Raw genomic sequence first — 22,676 nt, 5'->3', positions numbered from 1 at the left:
CCCTCAGGAAACTCAGGAACTAGGATGAGAGACCCGGCAGCGGCTGGCTGAGGTTCTGTAGATCCGGCGGCGGCATGCTGTGAGTCCAGCGGCTTGGCTGCAGGCTGTGACTCATAGTCCTTGGAGCTCTGTGCTGCTCTAACAACCACAAGAAGAGGGTCGAAAGGACCTCCAGCAGAAAGAGGAGCTGGAGCGTTGAGCCATCCCTCCGCAATGAATTCGGCCTGAAGAACAGAGTGCACCATATTCAGATCCTCTGGATGATCCATTAGACGAAGCACAAAATCACAGCAACGTCCCTTCATGAAATCCTCTTTCATTTTCTCCAGCCTGACTTGAACCCAATTCTGGGCTGGAGGCTGCACTGGCGAATGGTGACCTGCAGAGGGCGCTGGTAGACCACCCACCAACCCCGGGGAAAGCAGCTGCGAGGAGGCCATGGCGGATGGACCCTCCGTAGAAGGGTTGGAGGCGCCCATCCAAACCTCCCCAATGGCAACTGTTCCGCGGCGACGACGTCGTCCAGGGCGGGAGCCGAAACCAGCGGGGAATTCGGCCGCAGCAGGGGCCGCTGCAGACGAGGATGGCTCCGGCGAAGCAGCTGTGAGCAGGTTGAGCTCGGCCGGAGCTGCTGCAGCTGGGGTGGAGCGCTTGCGGTGAGGGCGACGTCGCCTAGATGAGGAACAAGCTGGAGAGGTATGATTCCGATCCGGTAATACATCCATGGGGACCCGGTCAGATACACAGAAACACTCCATCTCCTCCAGCAACAAAGGCGAAGGTAAAATCTCAACCCCCTCTCCATACATAGCCTGTAACGTCTCCTCTTGCTGCTTTATCCACATCTTAAGTTCTTTAGCTCTGTCTGCTTGGTCCTGTTTATGGCTGGTTCCTAATATCACGTTCTGGGTTTGGATCGGACCAAAGTGCAGATAAGAGCTTGGCAGCCGCATGATGAGAGGAAGACTTTTCTTTAATTAAAGGTCTCCAAAACGTAACATAATCCAACAAGTACAAACATGAGTCGAGCCAAAAACTTACATGTGTACATAGTTCTGTAACGAAGCAAAACTGAGCATAAACAAGGGTAGTGAACGAGGAATAATGACGGAGGAACCAGCAGGGAACAAAGATCACAGACCAACTGATATACAAGGAGAAAACAAAGGCAGGTAATCACAGGAACTAAGAACAGGTGTGACAAGGAGACATGGAGGCATAAGGGACAGGTGGAACTAATTAACAATAAAGGAAACCATAGACCTAAGAACGGTTAATACAAAAACACAAACCAAGTCCAAGGATGTCATACCATGACAGTTTTCAGGCCTCAAAAACAGCAATTATCAATCCGCTGTTACGAATAATAACCTGGACAAGTTTCTTCTTCAGAATTTCAGGCCCATCTCACCTTCATCGGTGAGGTTATCAATAAATCTGTGTTTCAACAGGTAAATACCTTCTTAACAATGACCAGCAGCTTCGATATCTTACAGTCAGGTTTCTGTGCTCACCACAGTACAGAGACTGGCCTTGTCAAGGGGACATCCGCATAAATGCAGACAGTGGATGAACCAGAGTGCTGGTATATTTGGACCTCAGCGCAGCATTTAACACTGTTGACCACGGTCTATTACTGGAGCAACTAGGTTGGACCTTCTGGTGCAGCACTTGGCTGGTGTGAGTCTTACTTGAAGGACAGGGACTTCTTTGTGTCAATAGGTAACATCGGAGTTGACAAGAACCACATATAGGGTTCCCCAAGGTTATTCAATATAGTAAATGTCCTGCACTTGTATAGCACTTCATCAAGTCCCAGAGAGCTTTACGCTGCAATCAGTCATGAAACCTTCCACACACAGACAGTGGTGACCTGGGGCAAACTTACAGCAATGAGACGGCCATGCACAGGTGCCACCCAGTCCTCTGGCCACCATCAGCAGGCAAGGAGGGTGAAGTATCTTGCCCAAGGACACAACAACTGAGACAGACAAAGGGGGGATTCAAACCGGCAACCCACCGGTTACAGGACAAACCTCTACCTTCGTTGCCCCAGCGACGTGCTTTTCCTAGCTCAAATCATAACAAACTAGATAAGTTACCGTAACTATGCAGGTGACACACAGCTCCACATATACAAATTATCTTGCCTTGCCTTCCAGAGCTGAGGAGCAGAGAAACTAAATGCTGCCTAACCTGCTTTAGTTCTGGTCCTGGGAACTCTGAGTAAACTGGTATCTGGATATCTGAGGGGTCTACAGTACATGGTTCATTCTTAGAAGCAACTCAGAGTGCTTTATGGACCAATAGCAGAATTTTCTAATCTATTCTTTGACAAACAGTGATGTGATTTAAGAACTGGTTCTGATATGATCCATTTTCCTGGTGTTGGCCAGGACTCTGTCAGCAGCATTTTGGGTGAGCTGCAGCTACATGATTGATTTGTACTGAGCCAATATGGTAGGAGATGCTGTAGTACTCTATAATATCAAATGAGGTCACTGTTGCAGTAATCTGACATCCTGAAAATAAAAACATACAGCAGTTTTTCTGTCCTGTATCCACAGGAAACCTGGATTCTGGCAATGTTTTAGAACGACAGTTAAGCTGATTTAGGAACACGCTTGATGTGGTTGTCAATCCTTACATGCAAGTCCAAAACTACACCCAGGTTCCTCGCATGCTCTGAGGTCTTTAGACCACTGAGTTGAGTGCTGACATCGATCCTCACATTTTTGTGACCAAAATGATGGTTTCTGTCTCATCTGCGTTAAACTGGAGAAAATATTCACTCATCCACTCACTAATATTATGGACACACTGACTCAGTGTGTAGTGAACTATGGTCATGGATGGACACAGTAATATAAGGTTGTGCATCATCAATATATGGTAGGAGATGAAGAAGAAGCTATAAAACTCACAAACTTGACAACATTTCGCGCATCACCTTCATGTTTCACAATATATGTTAACTAATCTTGATGATTTGATTTCTTCTTCCTCTCGCCACAGATCATTTGTTAATTCAGTTTATTTTTAGTTCACTTAGAGCTTAATTTCATTTTTGATTAACTATCAGGAAACATAGATGTTAATGTGCTGCCCTCTACTGGTACATTTGGGATCTTGTTTTTTTACATATTTACAAGCAACCTTCCTCCATCCATCTGTTGTCCTACAGCGATGTGGATGGGATCTCTAGTGGTCATTGGGTGAGAGGCCAGGAACACCACGGACGGGTCACCAATCCATCACAGGGCATCAACATATCTCTGGGTTTTAGTTCTGTTTAGTTTACATCCTTTATAGTGAGGATATTTCTCAATGGATCATAAAACAAAACATCTTTTCTTAAAATTCTTGAAGAAAAATCAGAAAAGAAACATTTTCAAATAAGCAACCCTGTCTTCTGCTGACCCACAGCCCCTAATGTACAAAACAAAACTTAAAACTGCTCTGTGTTTCAAGATGTTTAATGTATTTTTAGTTAGAGGCCCTCTAGTTGTTGCAGATCAGATGAATGACAATTCAGGAGTTTTAGACTAAAATCTAAACACAAACAGATGAACTCGGTCCAGTTCCTGCTGCTTTCTCACAGACACTTTTGTGAGGGAAATGACAGGATCGATCAAACCAACACTTTAGAACACCAGCTCCTTCTTTAATTCCCATCCTGGCACAGTCCTCTCCAGCTTTGTTTTCCTCGGTCCAGTTGTCGGGCTCACTACCGTACCAAAAACTCAAACTAAGGTTGAGAGAAAAGAAAGTTAGACGCAGTTAAATTAAACATAAGTTTATTTGAAGACTAAAAATGAATGTTTACATAATTAAACCTTTTATTCAGCAGTGATCGGTCCACCCACAACCATCTGCCTTCTTCTTTTGAGTCTGTCAATCCGATCCAGAACTTGTCCTCAGGATGCAGTATTTTATCTTTTAATTTTCCCACCAGGAAATTCAGGAGAAGTTGATGAAAATGTGAGACTTTTCTTTGCAACGATGAAGAAAAATAAGAACATGAACCTGCAGCAATGTTTCATACCTGCTCCTCTTTGCTGTCTATCTTTACCAGGTCTCCTCCTCGGCATCTACATTCCTCTCTGCTGTCCTCCCATGATAAGGGCATATAGTTGAAATAATAACACTTTCCCTCATGCAGCTCCCAGGCTGATCTGTTCCTCAGACACGGCTCACCTTTGAACAAAGACTTCACTGAGTCAGGTGGAAGAAATCTCAGCAGGAGGTGTCTTCTGTCTTGCAGTTATAGTCTAGCTTCCAGTCTCTGTCAGTGTCACGGAGTGACATTTTTGGACTTTGTTTGTGGCTTTGTGTTTGTTTAACTTTTACTTAGATTTTTCTATTTTGGTTTTTGTATCAAGTTTTTCTTTTCTCCCTCTTCCGCCTCCTAGTGTTTACGACTTAAGTTCTTTTATGGTTGTTTTCTTATTACTTTGTATGGTTTATTATTATTATTATTATTATTATTATTATTATTATTGTAATTATTATAATTCTTGGTCTTCCCTGGATTCTCTAGTTTTATTTCTCTTTAGTATCTTTGTGTTTAATTGTGTTTTATTATTTGTTCCTTTGCACTCTTCTTGTTTACTAGTTTATTTTCTGTTTCCTTTCCAGTTAATTCAGTCAGTGTGGTTAGGTTTCTTTACTTTTGTATTCAGGTTTTCTTTATGGGTTCTTTGGTTGTTCTTAGGTTGTTCTTGTTGTTTCTATGTTCCCTCTAGTTTCTCTGATTATTCTAGTTTTCTTATTCCCCATTTGATTATTTATCTTCGTCTATAGGTTTGCTTGGTCTGTGTTTCTGTTTATTGTTTATTAGTTACTTTGCTCATCCTCAGTCTTTGTATCTGTTTCACCAGTTCTTTCTGCTTCCCTGCCTCCTTGTCACACCTGTTCCCTGTTTCCTCTGATTATCTGCCTTTGTTATCCCTCAGTATACAGGTCCTTCTCAAAATATTAGCATATTGTGATAAAGTTCATTATTTTCCATAATGTAATGATGAAAATTTAACATTCATATATTTTAGATTCATTGCACACTAACTGAAATATTTCAGGTCTTTTATTGTCTTAATACGGATGATTTTGGCATACAGCTCATGAAAACCCAAAATTCCTATCTCACAAAATTAGCATATCATTAAAAGGGTCTCTAAACGAGCTATGAACCTAATCATCTGAATCAACGAGTTAACTCTAAACACTTGCAAAAGATTCCTGAGGCCTTTAAAACTCCCAGCCTGGTTCATCACTCAAAACCCCAATCATGGGTAAGACTGCTGACCTGACTGCTGTCCAGAAGGCCACTATTGACACCCTCAAGCAAGAGGGTAAGACACAGAAAGACATTTCTGAACAAATAGGCTGTTCCCAGAGTGCTGTATCAAGGCACCTCAGTGGGAAGTCTGTGGGAAGGAAAAAGTGTGGCAGAAAACGCTGCACAACGAGAAGAGGTGACCGGACCCTGAGGAAGATTGTGGAGAAGGGCCGATTCCAGACCTTGGGGGACCTGTGGAAGCAGTGGACTGAGTCTGGAGTAGAAACATCCAGAGCCACCGTGCACAGGCGTGTGCAGGAAATGGGCTACAGGTGCCGCATTCCCCAGGTCAAGCCACTTTTGAACCAGAAACAGCGGCAGAAGCGCCTGACCTGGGCTACAGAGAAGCAGCACTGGACTGTTGCTCAGTGGTCCAAAGTACTTTTTTCGGATGAAAGCAAATTCTGCATGTCATTCGGAAATCAAGGTGCCAGAGTCTGGAGGAAGACTGGGGAGAAGGAAATGCCAAAATGCCAGAAGTCCAGTGTCAAGTACCCACAGTCAGTGATGGTCTGGGGTGCCGTGTCAGCTGCTGGTGTTGGTCCACTGTGTTTTATCAAGGGCAGGGTCAATGCAGCTAGCTATCAGGAGATTTTGGAGCACTTCATGCTTCCATCTGCTGAAAAGCTTTATGGAGATGAAGATTTCATTTTTCAGCACGACCTGGCACCTGCTCACAGTGCCAAAACCACTGGTAAATGGTTTACTGACCATGGTATCACTGTGCTCAATTGGTCTGCCAACTCTCCTGACCTGAACCCCATAGAGAATCTGTGGGATATTGTGAAGAGAACGTTGAGAGACTCAAGACCCAACACTCTGGATGAGCTAAAGGCCGCTATCGAAGCATCCTGGGCCTCCATAAGACCTCAGCAGTGCCACAGGCTGATTGCCTCCATGCCACGCCGCATCGAAGCAGTCATTTCTGCCAAAGGATTCCCGACCAAGTATTGAGTGCATAACTGTACATGATTATTTGAAGGTTGACGTTTTTTGTATTAAAAACACTTTTCTTTTATTGGTCGGATGAAATATGCTAATTTTGTGAGATAGGAATTTTGGGTTTTCATGAGCTGTATGCCAAAATCATCCGTATTAAGACAATAAAAGACCTGAAATATTTCAGTTAGTGTGCAATGAATCTAAAATATATGAATGTTACATTTTCATCATGACATTATGGAAAATAATTAACTTTATCACAATATTCTAATATTTTGAGAAGGACCTGTATTAGTTGGTTTTGTGTCTTTGTTCAGGGCTGGTTTCTTGTGTTCGTCACACATTGTTCTCGTCCTTGATTATGCTTTGTTTTTTGCCACGCCTTGCCTTGGGAAACCTGCAGTGATTTTGCTAAGTTTTTGACCTTGTAAAAATAAATCTTTGAATTACAAATATGATCCTGCCGAGCTCTTGTCTGCACTTTGGTCCGATCCAAAACCACACCGTGACAGTCAGTCCATCAATGTTTGTTAAATACCAGAAATGGGAGGAACAAATCGATGACTTACTTGGGGAAATGTGGGCCCCACTGTGGACTTTAGTGCTGTTTTGAGAGAGAACTAAAAACTTTTAATAATACTAAGAACACACATTCATAGCTTTGTGGATTTGCCGGAAAAAAAGAAGAATTCAGTATTTATACACAAGTTTCACTAAATGTAATAGATCAGATCAGATACAATGATTAGTACAGTGATTGCTTCATTTGTGACTTCAGTTTTATAACTTCGTCATCTTTCCTTAACACCACCTTTATTTGGACAATACAAGCTGAGGAGGCCATGCTCATCAAGATAAGAGGAACTATGGGACAATCTGTCATTGCCTGATTGTCATCCACAGCTCTCCATTTAAGATTAATGCATTCAGGAAACTTACTTCATGTTTCTGCTGTTTCCTTGTATTCATTCTCCTCGTCTTCCTCTTATCAGGGAACAATTTGCGGGGGCTGCAGTCTCAGCAGAGACACCCAGACTACTCTCTCCCCAGACACCTCCTCCAGTTCCTCTGGGGGCAGCCAGAGGGGTTTCCAGGTCAGTCGAGAGACATAGTGCCTGCAGCCTGTCCTTGGCCGTCCCCTGGGCCTCCTCCTGTTGGGATGTGGCAGGAACACCACCCGAGGTGGGAGGTCGTTCTTCACAATCACAGCCCAGGTGCTGCTGTCATTTGTCACATGGGCATTGAAGACCCCAAGTAGAATGACAGAGACCAAGAAGGCAGAGTACTCCACACCGCTGCTCAGCCCATAGGTCGAAACAACAGTCAGAGACCTTCCCTGACCTTAAGGCACAGGGATGAGACCCTCTCATCCACCAAGGTAAACCTCAAAACGAGGCGACTAAGCTGGGGGGAAGACAAGAAACCCACCCTACCCCACCACCTCTCCCCACAGGCCACTCCAGAGTAAGAGAGTCCAACCTCTCTCAAGGAGCTGGTTTCCAGACCCCACAGTTCGTGGAGGTGAGCCCAATTTCAACCTCCATCCGATCCGCTCTCCTGCACGATCCTCTTTGCCTCATGGTTCCCCCTGCAGGTGGATGACCACTGAGGGATGGCCTCGTGTCCTTTGTTTGGGCCTGGCCCGCCTGGGTCCAGCAATGAGCCTCCCTGCCACCAGGCTGTACCGAGTGTTGTCACTTGCCTCAATTTACTGGTCCACATGAAGACTCCTAAACCGCTTCTTGTCTTACCCGTCACCTAGAGCCTGTTTGCCAGGGGAGACCCTACCAGGGGCGTTTAAGCCATGGGCAACATACCCTCTGAGATCAATCGAGCACTCAAACCTCTCCACCACGTTAAGACGGCAGTTCTCCTGTTTCCAAAGAACCAAAAGAGCCTTGAGGATCTTGAATCTTGTTCTCCTCTGTCTGCTGTTTATATCAGCCACATCCTCAATGAAAACCAGTGAATCGTCCTTCAATAATTCTTTAAAATGATTGAAAGGAACATTTAATTTAACTAGGTACTACTTTTAAAATCATATTAGAAGTCTCATGGAGAAGGAGAAAAAGAAGAATCTCTGCACTATATTAAAGCAGATTCTTACAGAGAAAACGTACACATAAAGAAACAAAATTATGTAAAGCTATAAATAATAAAAGCTAAAACGGTTGAGATGACATGTTAGCAAGCATGGTGGTGGAAGCATGATGACGACCTGGAATCTTACAGTCATTTATTGGACCATGAACTCCTCCGTATATCAAAGTATTCCAGCGTTCAATGGAGTTCCTTCTGTTCAGCTGCTGAAACTTGGTTCAAACTGGATCATCAACAGGACGAATAACCCAAACACATCAGCTAATCTACAACAGAATAAAGGTGTTGCATGTCCCAGTTAAAGTTCAAACTTCCACCTGATTAAACTGCTGTGGTAGGACCTTCAGAGAGCTGTGCAATGAACCGAAGCAATAATGGAAAGAACATTGAACCAAATCTTATGACATTGTTTTTGAAATCCAGCCTGCAGAATGAAAACCATAAAAATAGCAAAGGATGTATTTTCGTGCTACCGTCACTGCGTATCCTGGGGCGAAGGTGGTGACAGTGATAATATGTTCGTTCTGTAACTTGTGGGTAACACAACCTGTGGGTTGCTGGTTCAAACCCCTGCTCTACCTGTCTTGGTCATTGTGTCCAAGAGCTAGAAATTCCACCCTCCTTGCCTGGTGATGGTGGTCAGATGGCCCAGTGGTGCCAACTGTATGGCAAGCTCACCACTGTCAGTGGCGGGGTTCCGGGAGTTTCTTTCTGTTTTACCTGCTACTAACCCCATCCAACCTCTAGATGACACCAGATGCACGGTAGGAACGGAGTCCACAGGTGTTCTCCATCAGCCTCATCAGGAGAGGAGCTTAACTACCCAACGATGCCAACACTCCGGCGCCTGAGTGTTAACCTGCAGTGGTAACTCTAGCTGGCCAAGACAAGTCTCCTTGTGATTATTTTCTGACTACTTACCTTCTCGTGTTCTCCTTCCCAGGTTACCTCCAGTTCCGAGCTTCTTATCCAGTCTGCGTATGCAGAAGATCCAGACTCTCTCTCCGCAAGAGAACTTCCCGGATTATCTTCTCAGTTGGCTGCATTCGGGTTTCAAGTCTCCTCAGGCTTCCTGTGAATGAACCTGGCTCACCCTCCACCGTGCTCCCCTCCAAGATCATGCACCTGGTGCCACCTCCACCTCAAGTCCAAGTAAAACAGTATTACCTGGACCTTTCACTTACCCGACATGCTCCCGGAGTTTTCCATCATCTCACTTCTCCTCCCCCCTGGCGGATCTCCTAATCACTTCCTGTAAGCAAAAATATATCAAGATCAACAACCCAGAATATTACCTGTGACTTACCATTGATCCCTTCTCCATACAGCGGTGAGTTCCTGTTTCTCCAGCAAACAAAATATTTCTTAATAAACTTGTTAAAACTTTTCCTGTTTTCCTGAGTGTATTTCTGCATGTGGGTGAAAGCAGCTAGAAAAACGATGACAGTCAGTGTGTGAATGGGTGGATGACTGGGTGGATGACTGGTGTAAAGCGCTTTGCGGTCTCTGGGGACTTGATAAGGTGCAGGCCATAAACTACAACCTAAACTTTAAAGCTGCAAAGCTGTAAATTATTTTCTTTTTGAAATCAAATTGAAGAAGGTATACAACAAGATTTAATCCAAAAAAGAGTCCTAATTGAAAGTGATCTGACAGCACTTAATAAGACCTTGTGGACACCTTCAGATGGTCTCACCTGAGAGATGTTGCCTCAGAGCTTCATTCTCTTCTTTCAGGGTTTGAACAGCTTTACTGGTCTCTAACACGAAAAACGCTGATGAAAGAAAAGTTAGAGAAGATCCAATTTAACTAAATTTACTTTACCGGCATCACTTCTAACTGACATTCATCAAACAGGAAGTGGTTTAAATAAGGATGACCTCACAGAGTCTGTAAATTAGGAAGAGAGCAGAACCAACAGAGAGCTCAGAACCAGCAGGACTACTCTGATGGCAGCTTGTACAGTCTCATTCAGATCCAGTTACAGTCCGACTCAATCCTAATTAATTTATAGTGTGATCATATTCAGTTGATCATAAAATGCTAACTGGTAAAAAGTTATCTAAGGAAGCCCACCTGACTTTACAGCAATACATCCTCCTAAACAAGCATGTGGCAACAGTGGAGAGGAAGGTCTCTTTTGTAACAGAAGTAGCCTTTAGCAGAACCAGAACCAGTCTAAACGAGAGTCCTGAGACAATTATCCTTAGAGCCTTATTCTCCTCTTTCAGGGATTGGATGGTTTGATTTGTTTGTATCTAATCAAAAGCTGATTGGAGAAAAGGATAACAGTTAATAAAGTTTACAAGATGATAACATAGATCATCTTGATATAAACTTCACCATCTGTACTTTTTGCTGACATCTTGTAATCTAAAGTCTGTCAGAAATAAAACATCAGCAGGAACTCACAGAGTCTGTAGATGATGATCAAAGCAGCAGCCAGCAGAGAGCCCAGAACCAGCTGGACTACTCTATCTGATGGCAGCTTGGAGGTTCTGTTTGGGTTTTCATGTCGAGACCCAGCAGCTTCACCTGAGGAGCATTTAGAGGAGAACCACATCAGAACCTGGAGACTGACTCACAGCAAACAACCAATATCTGAACCTGACATCAAATCTCAAACCACTGACGGATTTGTTCCTCATGAATCACCGTTTATGTTTTTACAGACGTTTTAAATATAAATGGCTTAAATATATTCGCAACTTATTTTAGGCAGTTTTCCTTTAAGTACAGGAAATGACATCACGGTTGATAAAGGTGCTGTGCCTCCTTTGTGGCATCAGTCCTCCTTAAGGCTGTTTTTCTGTTAAAGTCACTTTTTTCTCCTCACTCACCAAATGTTGAGGTTTCTTTAGTCAATGTAAAACAGTCTTTAATAGATTCAACCTTTTTTATGCTCCTAACTTTAAAGACTACAGCTAATATCAGGAAAAAACACGACGTATGTTTTGTTTTGTTTCAATTCCTGTTTGTTTTTTGCAGTCATAGTTTCTGCACTAATTTTAAACACACGATGCTAACTTTAATTTATATAATTACTTCCTTTTTCACTCTCCACCTGAAAAACATGAACATCTGAATCTTTCCCTTTTCTTCCATTTGAACATCATGAAATAATCTGATCCAGCAGTAAATGTGTTGTTGAGTTTCAGATAAAGCTGTTTTCTTCCAGTTCAGATGTTAATGTTGTCTAAAGAAAGCAGTTTGTGTTTAGTCTGGTTGTTGTTTGTCTGATGAAGACCACTCTGCAGCTTCTTCTTCATCTTCCTGCCGATTTACCACCACATTCATCTTCTAACCTCCTTCCCAGCTTTGTGGACGTCTCATCATGGGGACACTTCACCTTGAGGACAGAGAAGCTGATGTTTTCTATCACATCTTAAAGCCAAGTGTTAAACATTTCTTATTAAACTTCATTTTTCTTCAAATTCCTGTTGAAAAGGTTAAAATATTGACCAGTTAAAACAAGAATATTAAATCCACTATGAATTATCAATCTAATTAAGACTTTCTCTTGAATTTGATTTCCAATTCTTTCAAAGTTGGTGTGAGTTTAATATTAGCATATTTAGAAATGCTAAAATGCTAAATGTCTGCTTTATATTTTTCTATCACACAGAAAACATGTTTTTCATCAAAAAGCAGATTTAAAACCTCATCAGAGCAAAAAGAGAAGCTTTTCTGTCTCCTCTGATGTTCTTTAAGTATTTGTTGAACAGAACATCATCTGGACTCACCATCAGTGTGTCCTCTCTCCTCTGTGAACTTCTTAGACTGAAACTTTGCACAAACTCCACCATGGCCAAGGAAACCAGGAGGAAAATTGTAGACCTGCTGGGAAGAGTGAATCTACAATAGGCAAGCAGGTTGGGGTGAATAAATCAGCTGTGGGAGCAATTGTAAGAAAATGGAAGACATACGAGACCATTGATAATCTCCCTGGATCTGGGTCTCAAGGCTTCAAGGCTGGACTATTGTAATTTTTTACTATCAGGATGTCCACAAAATGCAGTTAAAAGCCTTCAGCTGATTCAAAATGCTGCAGCAAGAGTTCTGATGAAAATTATAAAGAGAGATCATATTTCTCCTATTTTAGCTTCCCTTCATTGGCTCCCTGTTAAATCCAGAATAGAATTTAAAATTCTCCTCCTCACATATAAAGCCCTTAATGATCTAGCTCCATCATACATCAGAGATCTGATTGGTCCATATGTTCCTAACAGAGCACTTCGTTCTCAGACTGCAGGTTTACCGGTGGTTCCTAGAGTCTCTAGAAGTAGAATGGGAGGCAGATCCTTTAGTTATCAGGCTCCTCTCCTGTGGAACCAGGAATGAATTTAAGCTGCGTCTAAATGGCGACTACAGGTGGAATATCCAAATAAACACTGTCGTTGACCTTAATGTAAAGTCTTCCAGATGAAGCTGTTGTAGCTGCAAAGGATGATACAACAACATATTACACTATATAAATTAAAAATGGGATGATTAAAGTTCATGTGTACATAAAGTAAACCATTCGTCCGTCCATCTATCCATCCATCCATCCATCCATCGTCTTCCGCTTATCCGGGGTCGGGTCGCAGGGGCAGCAGCCTAAGCAGAGAGACCCAGACTTCCCTCTCCCCAGTCACTTGGGCCAGCTCGTCTGGGGGAATCCCAAGGCGTTCCCAGGCCAGCCGAGAAACATAGTCCCTCCAGCGTGTCCTGAGTGTTCCTCTGGGCCTCCTCCCGGTGGGACGTGCCTGGAACATCTCACCAGGGAGGCATCCAGGAGGCATCCTAACCAGATGCCCGAGCCACCTCAACTGGCTCCTCTCGACGTGGAGAAGCAGCGGCTCTACTCTGAGTCCCTTCCGGATGACCAAGCTTCTCACCCTGCTTCTAAGAGAAAGCCCAGACACCCTGTGGTGGAAACTCATTTTGGCCGCTTGTATCTCTGATTTCGTTCTTTCAGTCATGACTGAAAGCTCATGACCATAGATGAGGGTAGGAACGTAGATTGACCGGTAAATCGAGAGGTTCGCTTTCTGACTCAGCTCTCTCTTCACCACGACAGACCGGTACAGCGCCCGCATCACTGCTGACGCAGCACCGATCCATCTGTCAATCTCCCGCTCCATATATTTTTCATATATTTTCCCTCTTTCATGAACAAGACCCCAAGATACTTGAACTCCTCCACTTGAGACAGGACCTCCACCCCGACCCAGAGGAGGGCCTCTACTCTTTTCCGGCTGAAGACCATGGCCTCGGATTTGGAGGCACTGATTCTCATCGCCTGTGAACTGTTCCAGTGAGAGCTGTAGATCACAAGCCCATGAAGCCAATAGGACCACATCATCCGCAAAAAAAAAGAGACGCAATCCTAAGGCCACCAAAATGGATCTCCTCAACACCTTGGCTGCGCCTAGAAATTCTGTCCATAAAAGTTATGAACAGAATCCTTGATGAAGGGCAACTTTGGCGGAGTCCAACCCTCTCTGGTGGGCAAAGAGCCTCATTTGGTGTGCGAGGTAGAGAGGTTCTGGCTAGAAGTAGTTGGGCTCACCTCGACGCACGGCTCTGGCTCTGGAACCAGTCTCCTTGAGAAGGGTTGGACACTCTTCCACTCTGGAGTTGCCCCTGGTGAGAGGTGCCGAGCTGGGGTGGGCATACTTGTTGGCCCCCATCTCCGCGCCCGTTTGTTGAAGTTAGCCTCGGTGAACGAGAGCGTAGCCTCCCTCCGCCTACGGGTGGGGGGAAAGGTTCTGACTGTTGTTTGTGCTTATGCGCCAGGCAGGAGTTCAGACTATCCACCATTTTTGGAGTCCTTGGAGGATGTGTTTGAGAGCACCCCTGTCTGCTGAGGGACTTCAACGCTCACGTTGGCAATGACAGTTAGACCTCGAGGGGTTTGGTTGGGAGGAATGGCCCTCCCATTCTGAACCCGAGTGGTGTTTTGTTATTGGACTTCTGTTCTCATCCTGGAATGTCAATTACTAACACCATGTTCAAGCATAAGGGTGTCCATATGTCCTCTTGGCACCAGGACACCCTAGGCTACAGTTCGATGATCTACTTTGTTGTGTCATCTGATCTGCGGCCGCATGTCTTGGACACTCGGGTGAAGACGGGAGCGAAGCTTTCCACTGACCACTACCTGGTGGTGAGCTGGCTCCGATGGTGGGGGAAGATGCTGGTTAGATCTGGCAGAACCAAACAAATCTTGAGGGTCTGCTGGGAACGCCTGGCAGAGTCTCTCATGAGGCGGAGCTTCAACTCCCACCTGCAGGAGAGCTTCAAACACGTTCTGGTGGAGGTGGGGGACATTGAGCCAGAGTTTGTCATGATCTGCGCCTCCACTGCTGAGGCGGCTTACCGGAGCTATGGTCGCAAGGTTGTTGGTGCTTGTCATGGCGGCAATCCTCGAACCCGCTGGTGGACTCCACCAGTGAGGGATGCTGTCAGGCTGAATAAGGAGTCCTATCGGGTCTTTTTGGCCTGTGGGACTCCGGAAGCAGCTGATGGGTACCGGCAGTCCAAGCAGCATAGGAGGAATTTGGAGAGGCCATGGAAAACCACTTCCGTACAGCTTCGAGGCGATTCTGGTTCACCATCCGGCATCTCAAGGGGGTACAACACCAACACTTTTTACAGTGGGGAGGGTGTGCTGCTGACCTCGACTTGGTACGTTGTGGGTCGGTAGGTGGAGTACTTTGAAGACCTCCTAAATCCGATCGGCACGTCTTTCACTGAGGAAAAGGAGCCTGGGGACCTTGGGGCGGGCTCTCCAATCTCTGGTGCTGAGGTCACTGAGATGATTAAAAGGCTCCTCGTTGTAAGGCCCTGGTTCCTTAAGGCTCTGGATGTTGTAGGGTTGTGTTGGCTAACGCGACTCTGCAGCATTGCGTGGACATCGGGGGCAGTTCCACTGGATTGGCATAAAGTCAGTAGACCCAAAACCTTTGGAAGTATCATGTTTATTAATATGATCTTATAATGATCTGATGCTGCAGAAAATGTGTCCTTTAGTTTCAGATAAAGCTGTTTTCTTATGTTCAGGTGTTAAATGTTGTCTAAAGAAAGCAGCCTGTTGTTTTTTCTGATGAAGACCAATCAGCTGTAACTGCAGTTTCTTCACCTTCCTGCTGATTTACCACCACATTTGTCTTCTTACCTTCTTCACAGCTCTGTGGACGTCTCATCATAGGGAAAACAAAGAGACAGGGTTGAACTTTTCAGCAATATTTTACAGACAGACGGACGGACCGACAGACAAACTAATGCTGACAAAAACATAACCTTCTTGGCCATTAACACAGCTGCTGTAAACAGTTTCTCACACTGCAAACTGTAGAAACATCAAGTGAAAAACAGGGAACGGAGCTCTGTTTTCACATTAAACAGAACAACAACTTGTATGTACTGCTTACTCTATTTCTTTTTACCAAAAGGATGGCGTCACATTTTAGATAAGCGCTGAAAGAGGAAGAGGAAATAGAAGCCACCAATATGAAGAAAATGAAGGTCCTCACAACACATGGAGAGTTTCACCCAAAGTTCAGCACAAAAAATACAATAACCAAGAGGTATCTATCTATCTATCTATCTATCTATCTATCTATCTATCTATCTATCTATCTATCTATCTATCTATCTATCTATCTATCTATCTATCTATCTATCTATCTATCTATCTATCTATCTATCTATCTATCTATCTATCTATCTATCTATCTATCTATCTATCTATCTATCTATCTATCTATCTATCTATCTATCTATCTATCTATCTATCTATCTATCTATCTATCTATCTATCTATCTATCTATCTATCGCCTAAAACGTCAGCTTTGTTCTGATGTGGAAATAAAAATCAAACTCCTCAAGCACCAGTGTCAGATTGGGCAATAAAAGTTGCTTCATTTCATTGTGATCTCATCAGTTGAGCCAGGGAGAGGAAAGCTAAAACAAACAGAACCTGAAAACTCACGGTACATCAGATAAAATACAGTCAAAAACTCTTTCTGGCATTGGAGGTATAGGCTGCAGGGGGCTCAGACTTGCAACCAATCAGCAACAGATTCACCTGCATAAATGCTTGGACAAGGTTTTTTTTTTAACAAACTATTTAACTATGCCTATTAATCCGCATGTAAGCAAAAGGATATAAACTACTCTGAGAATAGAGCTAAAATCAGCGTCTGCTGCCCTGCTTCCTGTCTGAGCTACACTTAAGGCCTTTTCACACTTTCTAATGAGATACGAATGCATGTGTTCCTCTGGCTCCAAATGTAAAATACTTGAGATGATTCCTCTGGGTTAACAATGGACTTTACAGCTTCTCTCAGAGTCTTTGGAGGACCTGTCTACATAGGGTTGATGTTCTTCAAGATTCTTAGAAAAGATTAATATATAGCTGAGACAGACAAAGATAAAAACATCTAGAAAATCTCAAAGGGCATCATTCACTAAAGCTTGGAAGACGGTGGGAGCGTTGATAATACCAGATACACGAAATGACCTAAATGTGTTTTGAAAGCTGTTTTTCACTCATCTCCTTCGGGGGTTCGGATAATATGGCATACATTATGGAGATCCAGTTTTTAAACATTGTAGCGCCCTGAACTGTGAAGGTGACAATTACGGAAACAGTATAAGGCTGAATAGGTTTTTTGAAAATGAGGTCATTTAATCAACCGCAGGAAGGAGGGGCACCAGAGAGAAGGTCATTGGCAGCAATAAGAAGGTTGTGGTGGTAAAACCCCAAATCTTTGCTGAAGACTCACTGTAGATCATGATACTCTGAGGGGACATCGGGAGGAGATAAGGCATTGTCTGGACTGGAGAAGAAGAAGTTAGATGTTTGTGGGTGGTTGCGTCACCATTGGATGAAACGTTTGACATGAGAAATCATGTCTGTTTGAGAAATTTTACTCTCTGGTTCATATCTGCTAGTCTCTTTCTGTTCTTTTCCAAGTTTTCCAAGAGTATAAGGTGCAGCAGAAATATTTACAAATGACCATAAACGTTATTAATATATCTGAAAGTTGATCCTGCATTTAAAGTCAATAATAATGAGTTTAATATAAAAACATATCAGACACAACATTTGATGAAATATAGAGTTTTTACTGATTATTGTAACATGTCTGGAAGCAAAAGTTTGTAAAATTTTTCAATTCAATTCAGTTTATTTATATACAGGTCCTTCTCAAAATATTAGCATATTGTGATAAAGTTCATTATTTTCCATAATGTCATGATGAAAATTTAACATTCATATATTTTAGATTCATTGCACACTAACTGAAATATTTCAGGTCTTTTATTGTCTTAATATGGATGATTTTGGCATACAGCTCATGAAAACCCAAAATTACTATCTCACAAAATTAGCATATTTCATCCGACCGATAAAAGAAAAGTGTTTTTAATACAAAAAACGTCAACCTTCAAATAATCATGTACAGTTATGCACTCAATACTTGGTCGGGAATCCTTTTGCAGAAATGACTGCTTCAATGCGGCGTGGCATGGAGGCAATCAGCCTGTGGCACTGCTGAGGTCTTATGGAGGCCCAGGATGCTTCGATAGCGGCCTTTAGCTCATCCAGAGTGTTGGGTTTTGAGTCTCTCAACGTTCTCTTCACAATATCCCACAGATTCTCTATGGGGTTCAGGTCAGGAGAGTTGGCAGGCCAATTGAGCACAGTGATACCATGGTCAGTAAACCATTTACCAGTGGTTTTGGCACTGTGAGCAGGTGCCAGGTTGTGCTGAAAAATGAAATCTTCATCTTCATAAAGCTTTTCAGCAGATGGAAGCATGAAGTGCTCCAAAATCTCCTGATAGCTAGCTGCATTGACCCTGCCATTGATAAAACACAGTGGACCAACACCAGCAGCTGACACGGCACCCCAGACCATCACTGACTGTGGGTACTTGACACTGGACTTCTGGCATTTCCTTCTCCCCAGTCTTCCTCCAGACTCTGGCACCTTGATTTCCGAATGACATGCAGAATTTGCTTTCATCCGAAAAAAGTACTTTGGACCACTGAGCAACAGTCCAGTGCTGCTTCTCTGTAGACCAGGTCAGGCGTTTCTGCCGCTGTTTCTGGTTCAAACGTGGCTTGACCTGGGGAATGCGGCACCTGTAGCCCATTTCCTGCACACGCCTGTGCACGGTGGCTCTGGATGTTTCTACTCCAGACTCAGTCCACTGCTTCCGCGGGTCCCCCAAGGTCTGGAATCGGCCCTTCTCCACAATCTTCCTCAGGGTCCGGTCACCTCTTCTCGTTGTGCAGCGTTTTCTGCCACACTTTTTCCTTCCCACAGACTTCCCACTGAGGTGCCTTGATACAGCACTCTGGGAACAGCCTATTCGTTCAGAAATTTCTTCTGGACAGCAGTCAGGTCGGCAGTCTTACCCATGATTGGGGTTTTGAGTGATGAACCAGGCTGGGAGTTTTAAAGGCCTCAGGAATCTTTTGCAGGTGTTTAGAGTTAACTTGTTGATTCAGATGATTAGGTTCATAGCTCGTTTAGAGACCCTTTTAATGATATGCTAATTTTGTGAGATAGAAATTCTGGGTTTTCATGAGCTGTATGCCAAAATCATCCGTATTAAGACAATAAAAGACCTGAAATATTTCAGTTAGTGTGCAATGAATCTAAAATATATGAATGTTAAATTTTCATCATGACATTATGGAAAATAATGAACTTTATCACAATATGCTAATATTTTGAGAAGGACCTGTAGCGCCAATTCACAACATGTCGTCTCAAGGTTCTTCACAAAGTCAGGTTCATACATTCCAATTCATCCTAATCATTGAACAGTGCAGTCAGATTCAGTTATTTATTCAAATTGGATAAAAAGTTTTTCTATCTATGGAAATTTTCTTTATAAAAGCAGCATCTCTACAGCTTCTTGATCCTGGACTCAGATCGTTCTCCATGGTTGGACTTCATTCACAAACACATGAACTCACAGATACTTTTCTGAGGATAATTACAGGATATATCAAACCAGGACTTTAGGTCATCTGCTCCTTGTTTCTTCCCCATCCTCACACAGTCAGCTTCAGTTGCACCATCTTTACTCTGGTTGTCAGGTTCTAGATTACTCCAGAATATCAAACTTGGAGAAGAGCAGAAAGACAACAGCAGATGAATGCTGGACAGGTGAATTCTTCAAATAATCACATGATTTCTCATCGGTCAAACCTTTCATCCAATGGTGATCCATCCACCCACAACCATCTGCCTTCTTCCCTTGAGTCCGTCAGTCCGATCCAGAACTTGTCCTCTGGTTCCTTCATCAAGTCTCTCAGTTTGATCTCCAGGAACAGCTGAACAGGAGAAGTGGATAGAAATCGCTCTGTAAGACTTTTCTGTGCTGAGATGAAGAAACATGATGAGGAAATAAAATGTGTGAGAACATGAACCTGCAGCAGTGTTTCATACCTGCTCCTCACTGCTGTCTATCTTCACCAGGTCTCCTCCAAGATCTTTGCAGAAACGTTGGCCCTCGTTCCAGGAGGAGGAATTGTTGGAGAAATAATAAAGATATCCTCCATACTTCTCCCAGTCTGGTCTTTTCTTCAAACACACCTCAACTTTGAACAGATCAGAACAAAAACTTCTCAGAGTCAGGAGGCAGAAATCTATGTAGATGTTTGTGTGATTTGGAGGCAGCAGGAGACGTCTTCTGTCCTCCAGTTACAATCCAACTTCTTGTCTCTGTCAGTCCATCAGTGTCTCTTTAGCATCATTTACAGACAGAAACGGACAAAAATCTAACTCTCCAAACCTAAAGTGATCCATCAGCATTGAATGAGACTTTCAGAATGAACCTTGTGGACACCTTCAAACAGTCTCACCTGAGAGATGTTTTCTCAGAGCTTCATTCTCCTCTTTCAGGGTTTCTACAGTTTGGTTGGTCTTCAAAACAACAACACCTGAATCAAGAAGAACAAAAATTATTTCAATTTCACTCAAACCTGTTTTTAAAAAGATCCTAAAACCTAAAATTCAATAAAAATGAAACTTCAGTGAAAGATTGAACCAAAATAAACTCACAGAGTCTGTAGATGATGATCAAAGCAGCAGCCAGCAGAGAGCCCAGAACCAGCTGGACTACTCTATCTGATGGCAGCTTGGAGGTTCTGTCTGGGTTTTCATGTCGAGACCCAGCAGCTTCACCTGAGGAGCATTTAGAGGAGAACCACATCAGAACCTGGAGACTGACTCACAGCAAACAACCAATATCTGAACCTGACATCAAATCTCAAACCACTGACGGATTTGTTCCTCATGAATCACCGTTTATGTTTTTACAGACGTTTTAAATATAAATGGCTTAAATATATTCGCAACTTATTTTAGGCAGTTTTCCTTTAAGTACAGGAAATGACATCACGGTTGATAAAGGTGCTGTGCCTCCTATGTGGCATCAGTCCTCCTTAAGGCTGTTTTTCTGTTAAAGTCACTTTTTTCTCCTCACTCACCAAATGTTGAGGTTTCTTTAGTCAATGTAAAACAGTCTTTAATAGATTCAACCTTTTTTATGCTCCTAACTTTAAAGACTACAGCTAATATCAGGAAAAAACATGACGTATGTTTTGTTTTGTTTCAATTCCTGTTTGTTTTTTGCAGTCATAGTTTCTGCACTAATTTTAAACACACGATGCTAACTTTAATTTATATAATTACTTCCTTTTTCACTTTCCACCTGAAAAACATGAACATCTGAATCTTTCCCTTTTCTTCCATTTGAACATCATGAAATAATCTGATCCAGCAGTAAATGTGTTGTTGAGTTTCAGATAAAGCTGTTTTCTTCCAGTTCAGATGTTAATGTTGTCTAAAGAAAGCAGTTTGTGTTTAGTCTGGTTGTTGTTTGTCTGATGAAGACCACTCTGCAGCTTCTTCTTCATCTTCCTGCCGATTTACCACCACATTCATCTTCTAACCTTCTTCCCAGCTTTGTGGACGTCTCATCATGGGGACACTTCACCTTGAGGACAGAGAAGCTGATGTTTTCTATCACATCTTAAAGCCAAGTGTTAAACATTTCTTATTAAACTTCATTTTTCTTCAAATTCCTGTTGAAAAGGTTAAAATATTGACCAGTTAAAACAAGAATATTAAATCCACTATGAATTATCAATCTAATTAAGACTTTCTCTTGAATTTGATTTCCAATTCTTTCAAAGTTGGTGTGAGTTTAATATTAGCATATTTAGAAATGCTAAAATGCTAAATGTCTGCTTTATATTTTTCTATCACACAGAAAACATGTTTTTCATCAAAAAGCAGATTTAAAACCTCATCAGAGCAAAAAGAGAAGCTTTTCTGTCTCCTCTGATGTTCTTTAAGTATTTGTTGAACAGAACATCATCTGGACTCACCATCAGTGTGTCCTCTCTCCTCTGTGAACTTCTTAGACTGAAACTTTGCACGACAACTTCCTGCATCACAGCTTTGCGTTGAAGAAACTTCCTGATGAACTTAAGAGATAATCAGCCTACGTCCTTCTTCTTCCCAATTTATCAGAGAGAAAACTGATTATTTTAGTTTTGTTTTAAAGGCATTATAGATGTTGAGTTAGTGTGCAGATTTAAATGTTTTCACTTATATGTTCATTTATCAGAAGTATTAGCTACGTTCCTTCTGCTCTTTGTTTCGCTGATTCAGTCTCTTTGCTTTTTCACGGTGAACACACCACACCAGGGTTCACCTTAAGGGCCCCGTTTCAGAAAGCAGGGTTAGTGAGAACTCAGAGTAAGTTCTGGGGTAAGTATGTACATGCCCTGGGTTTTGGTTCCAGAAAGCCAGGTAGCTGTTACCCTGAGTCAAGTTACCTCTGCAACTTCCTCCGTGAACCAACCCTGCTCGGTAGCAGGGTTTACTGAACAAACCCTGGGTTTGGTCCCCTTTTTTAGCTCAGACCTGGCACAAGGAAAGTTTCAGATATGGCGAGATGTTTTCTGGAGGAACCTAGAGATGTCGGAACGCAAAAACCTAACTTATAACCAATTTATCTCAATAATATTCTCAGTTCTCGTTTTGTTATATATACATGGGTGACACAGACAATCTTTTAAAGGCATCTGTTTGCCGTGCTGTCAGAAATGTTATGGCTGCACTTACATTGTTACTGTATACCAGAGCTGGCCATGATATCAATAATAGACATTCAGTGGAGTCAGACTGTCCTCCTTAGCAGAGTAGTGTGTGTTCCTGCCAACCATGCGGGACATCGAGGTTTGAACCCTGACGATGGCAGTACTGTAATTCTG

At 42.8% G+C, this 22,676-nt stretch overlaps 1 protein-coding gene and 1 long non-coding RNA gene across 2 annotated transcripts; one reads left to right on the top strand and one right to left on the bottom strand.

The window, feature by feature from the left end:
- Nucleotides 1-6,688: 6,688 nt before the first annotated feature.
- On the top strand, nucleotides 6,689-9,764 carry LOC124878954. Its single transcript, XR_007040912.1, has 3 exons — nucleotides 6,689-9,247; nucleotides 9,324-9,634; nucleotides 9,709-9,764. It is a non-coding gene; the product is annotated as an uncharacterized LOC124878954 (long non-coding RNA).
- Nucleotides 9,765-19,143: 9,379 nt separating this feature from the next.
- Nucleotides 19,144-20,978, bottom strand: LOC124879813 (C-type lectin domain family 4 member E-like). The gene is made up of 5 exons (XM_047384561.1): nucleotides 20,455-20,978; nucleotides 20,256-20,333; nucleotides 19,840-19,991; nucleotides 19,600-19,724; nucleotides 19,144-19,513 (listed from the first exon to the last, which is right to left on the bottom strand). The coding sequence occupies exons 1-5, from the start codon at nucleotides 20,603-20,605 to the stop codon at nucleotides 19,345-19,347; spliced, it is 675 nt and encodes a 224-aa protein (XP_047240517.1). The 5' UTR covers nucleotides 20,606-20,978; the 3' UTR covers nucleotides 19,144-19,344.
- Nucleotides 20,979-22,676: the final 1,698 nt, after the last annotated feature.

This window comes from Girardinichthys multiradiatus, chromosome 13 (assembly GCF_021462225.1).
Source record: "Girardinichthys multiradiatus isolate DD_20200921_A chromosome 13, DD_fGirMul_XY1, whole genome shotgun sequence".
Lineage (NCBI taxonomy): Eukaryota > Metazoa > Chordata > Actinopteri > Cyprinodontiformes > Goodeidae > Girardinichthys > Girardinichthys multiradiatus.
The sequence above is the reverse complement of the archived record's forward strand: the minus strand, read 5'-3'. Positions and strand labels throughout refer to the sequence as shown.

What these genes read in the sequence shown, in the direction of transcription:
- LOC124879813 (XM_047384561.1), bottom strand. Translation starts at nt 20,605, where the DNA reads ATGTGGTTCTCCTCTAAATGCTCCTCAGGTGAAGCTGCTGGGTCTCGA. An exon ending in GATCATCATCTACAGACTCT is followed by an intron (nt 20,334 to 20,454) that starts GTGAGTTTATTT and finishes TTCTTGATTCAG; the next exon opens with GTGTTGTTGTTTTGAAGACC. An exon ending in TCTGAGAAAACATCTCTCAG is followed by an intron (nt 19,992 to 20,255) that starts GTGAGACTGTTT and finishes ATCTGTTCAAAG; the next exon opens with TTGAGGTGTGTTTGAAGAAA.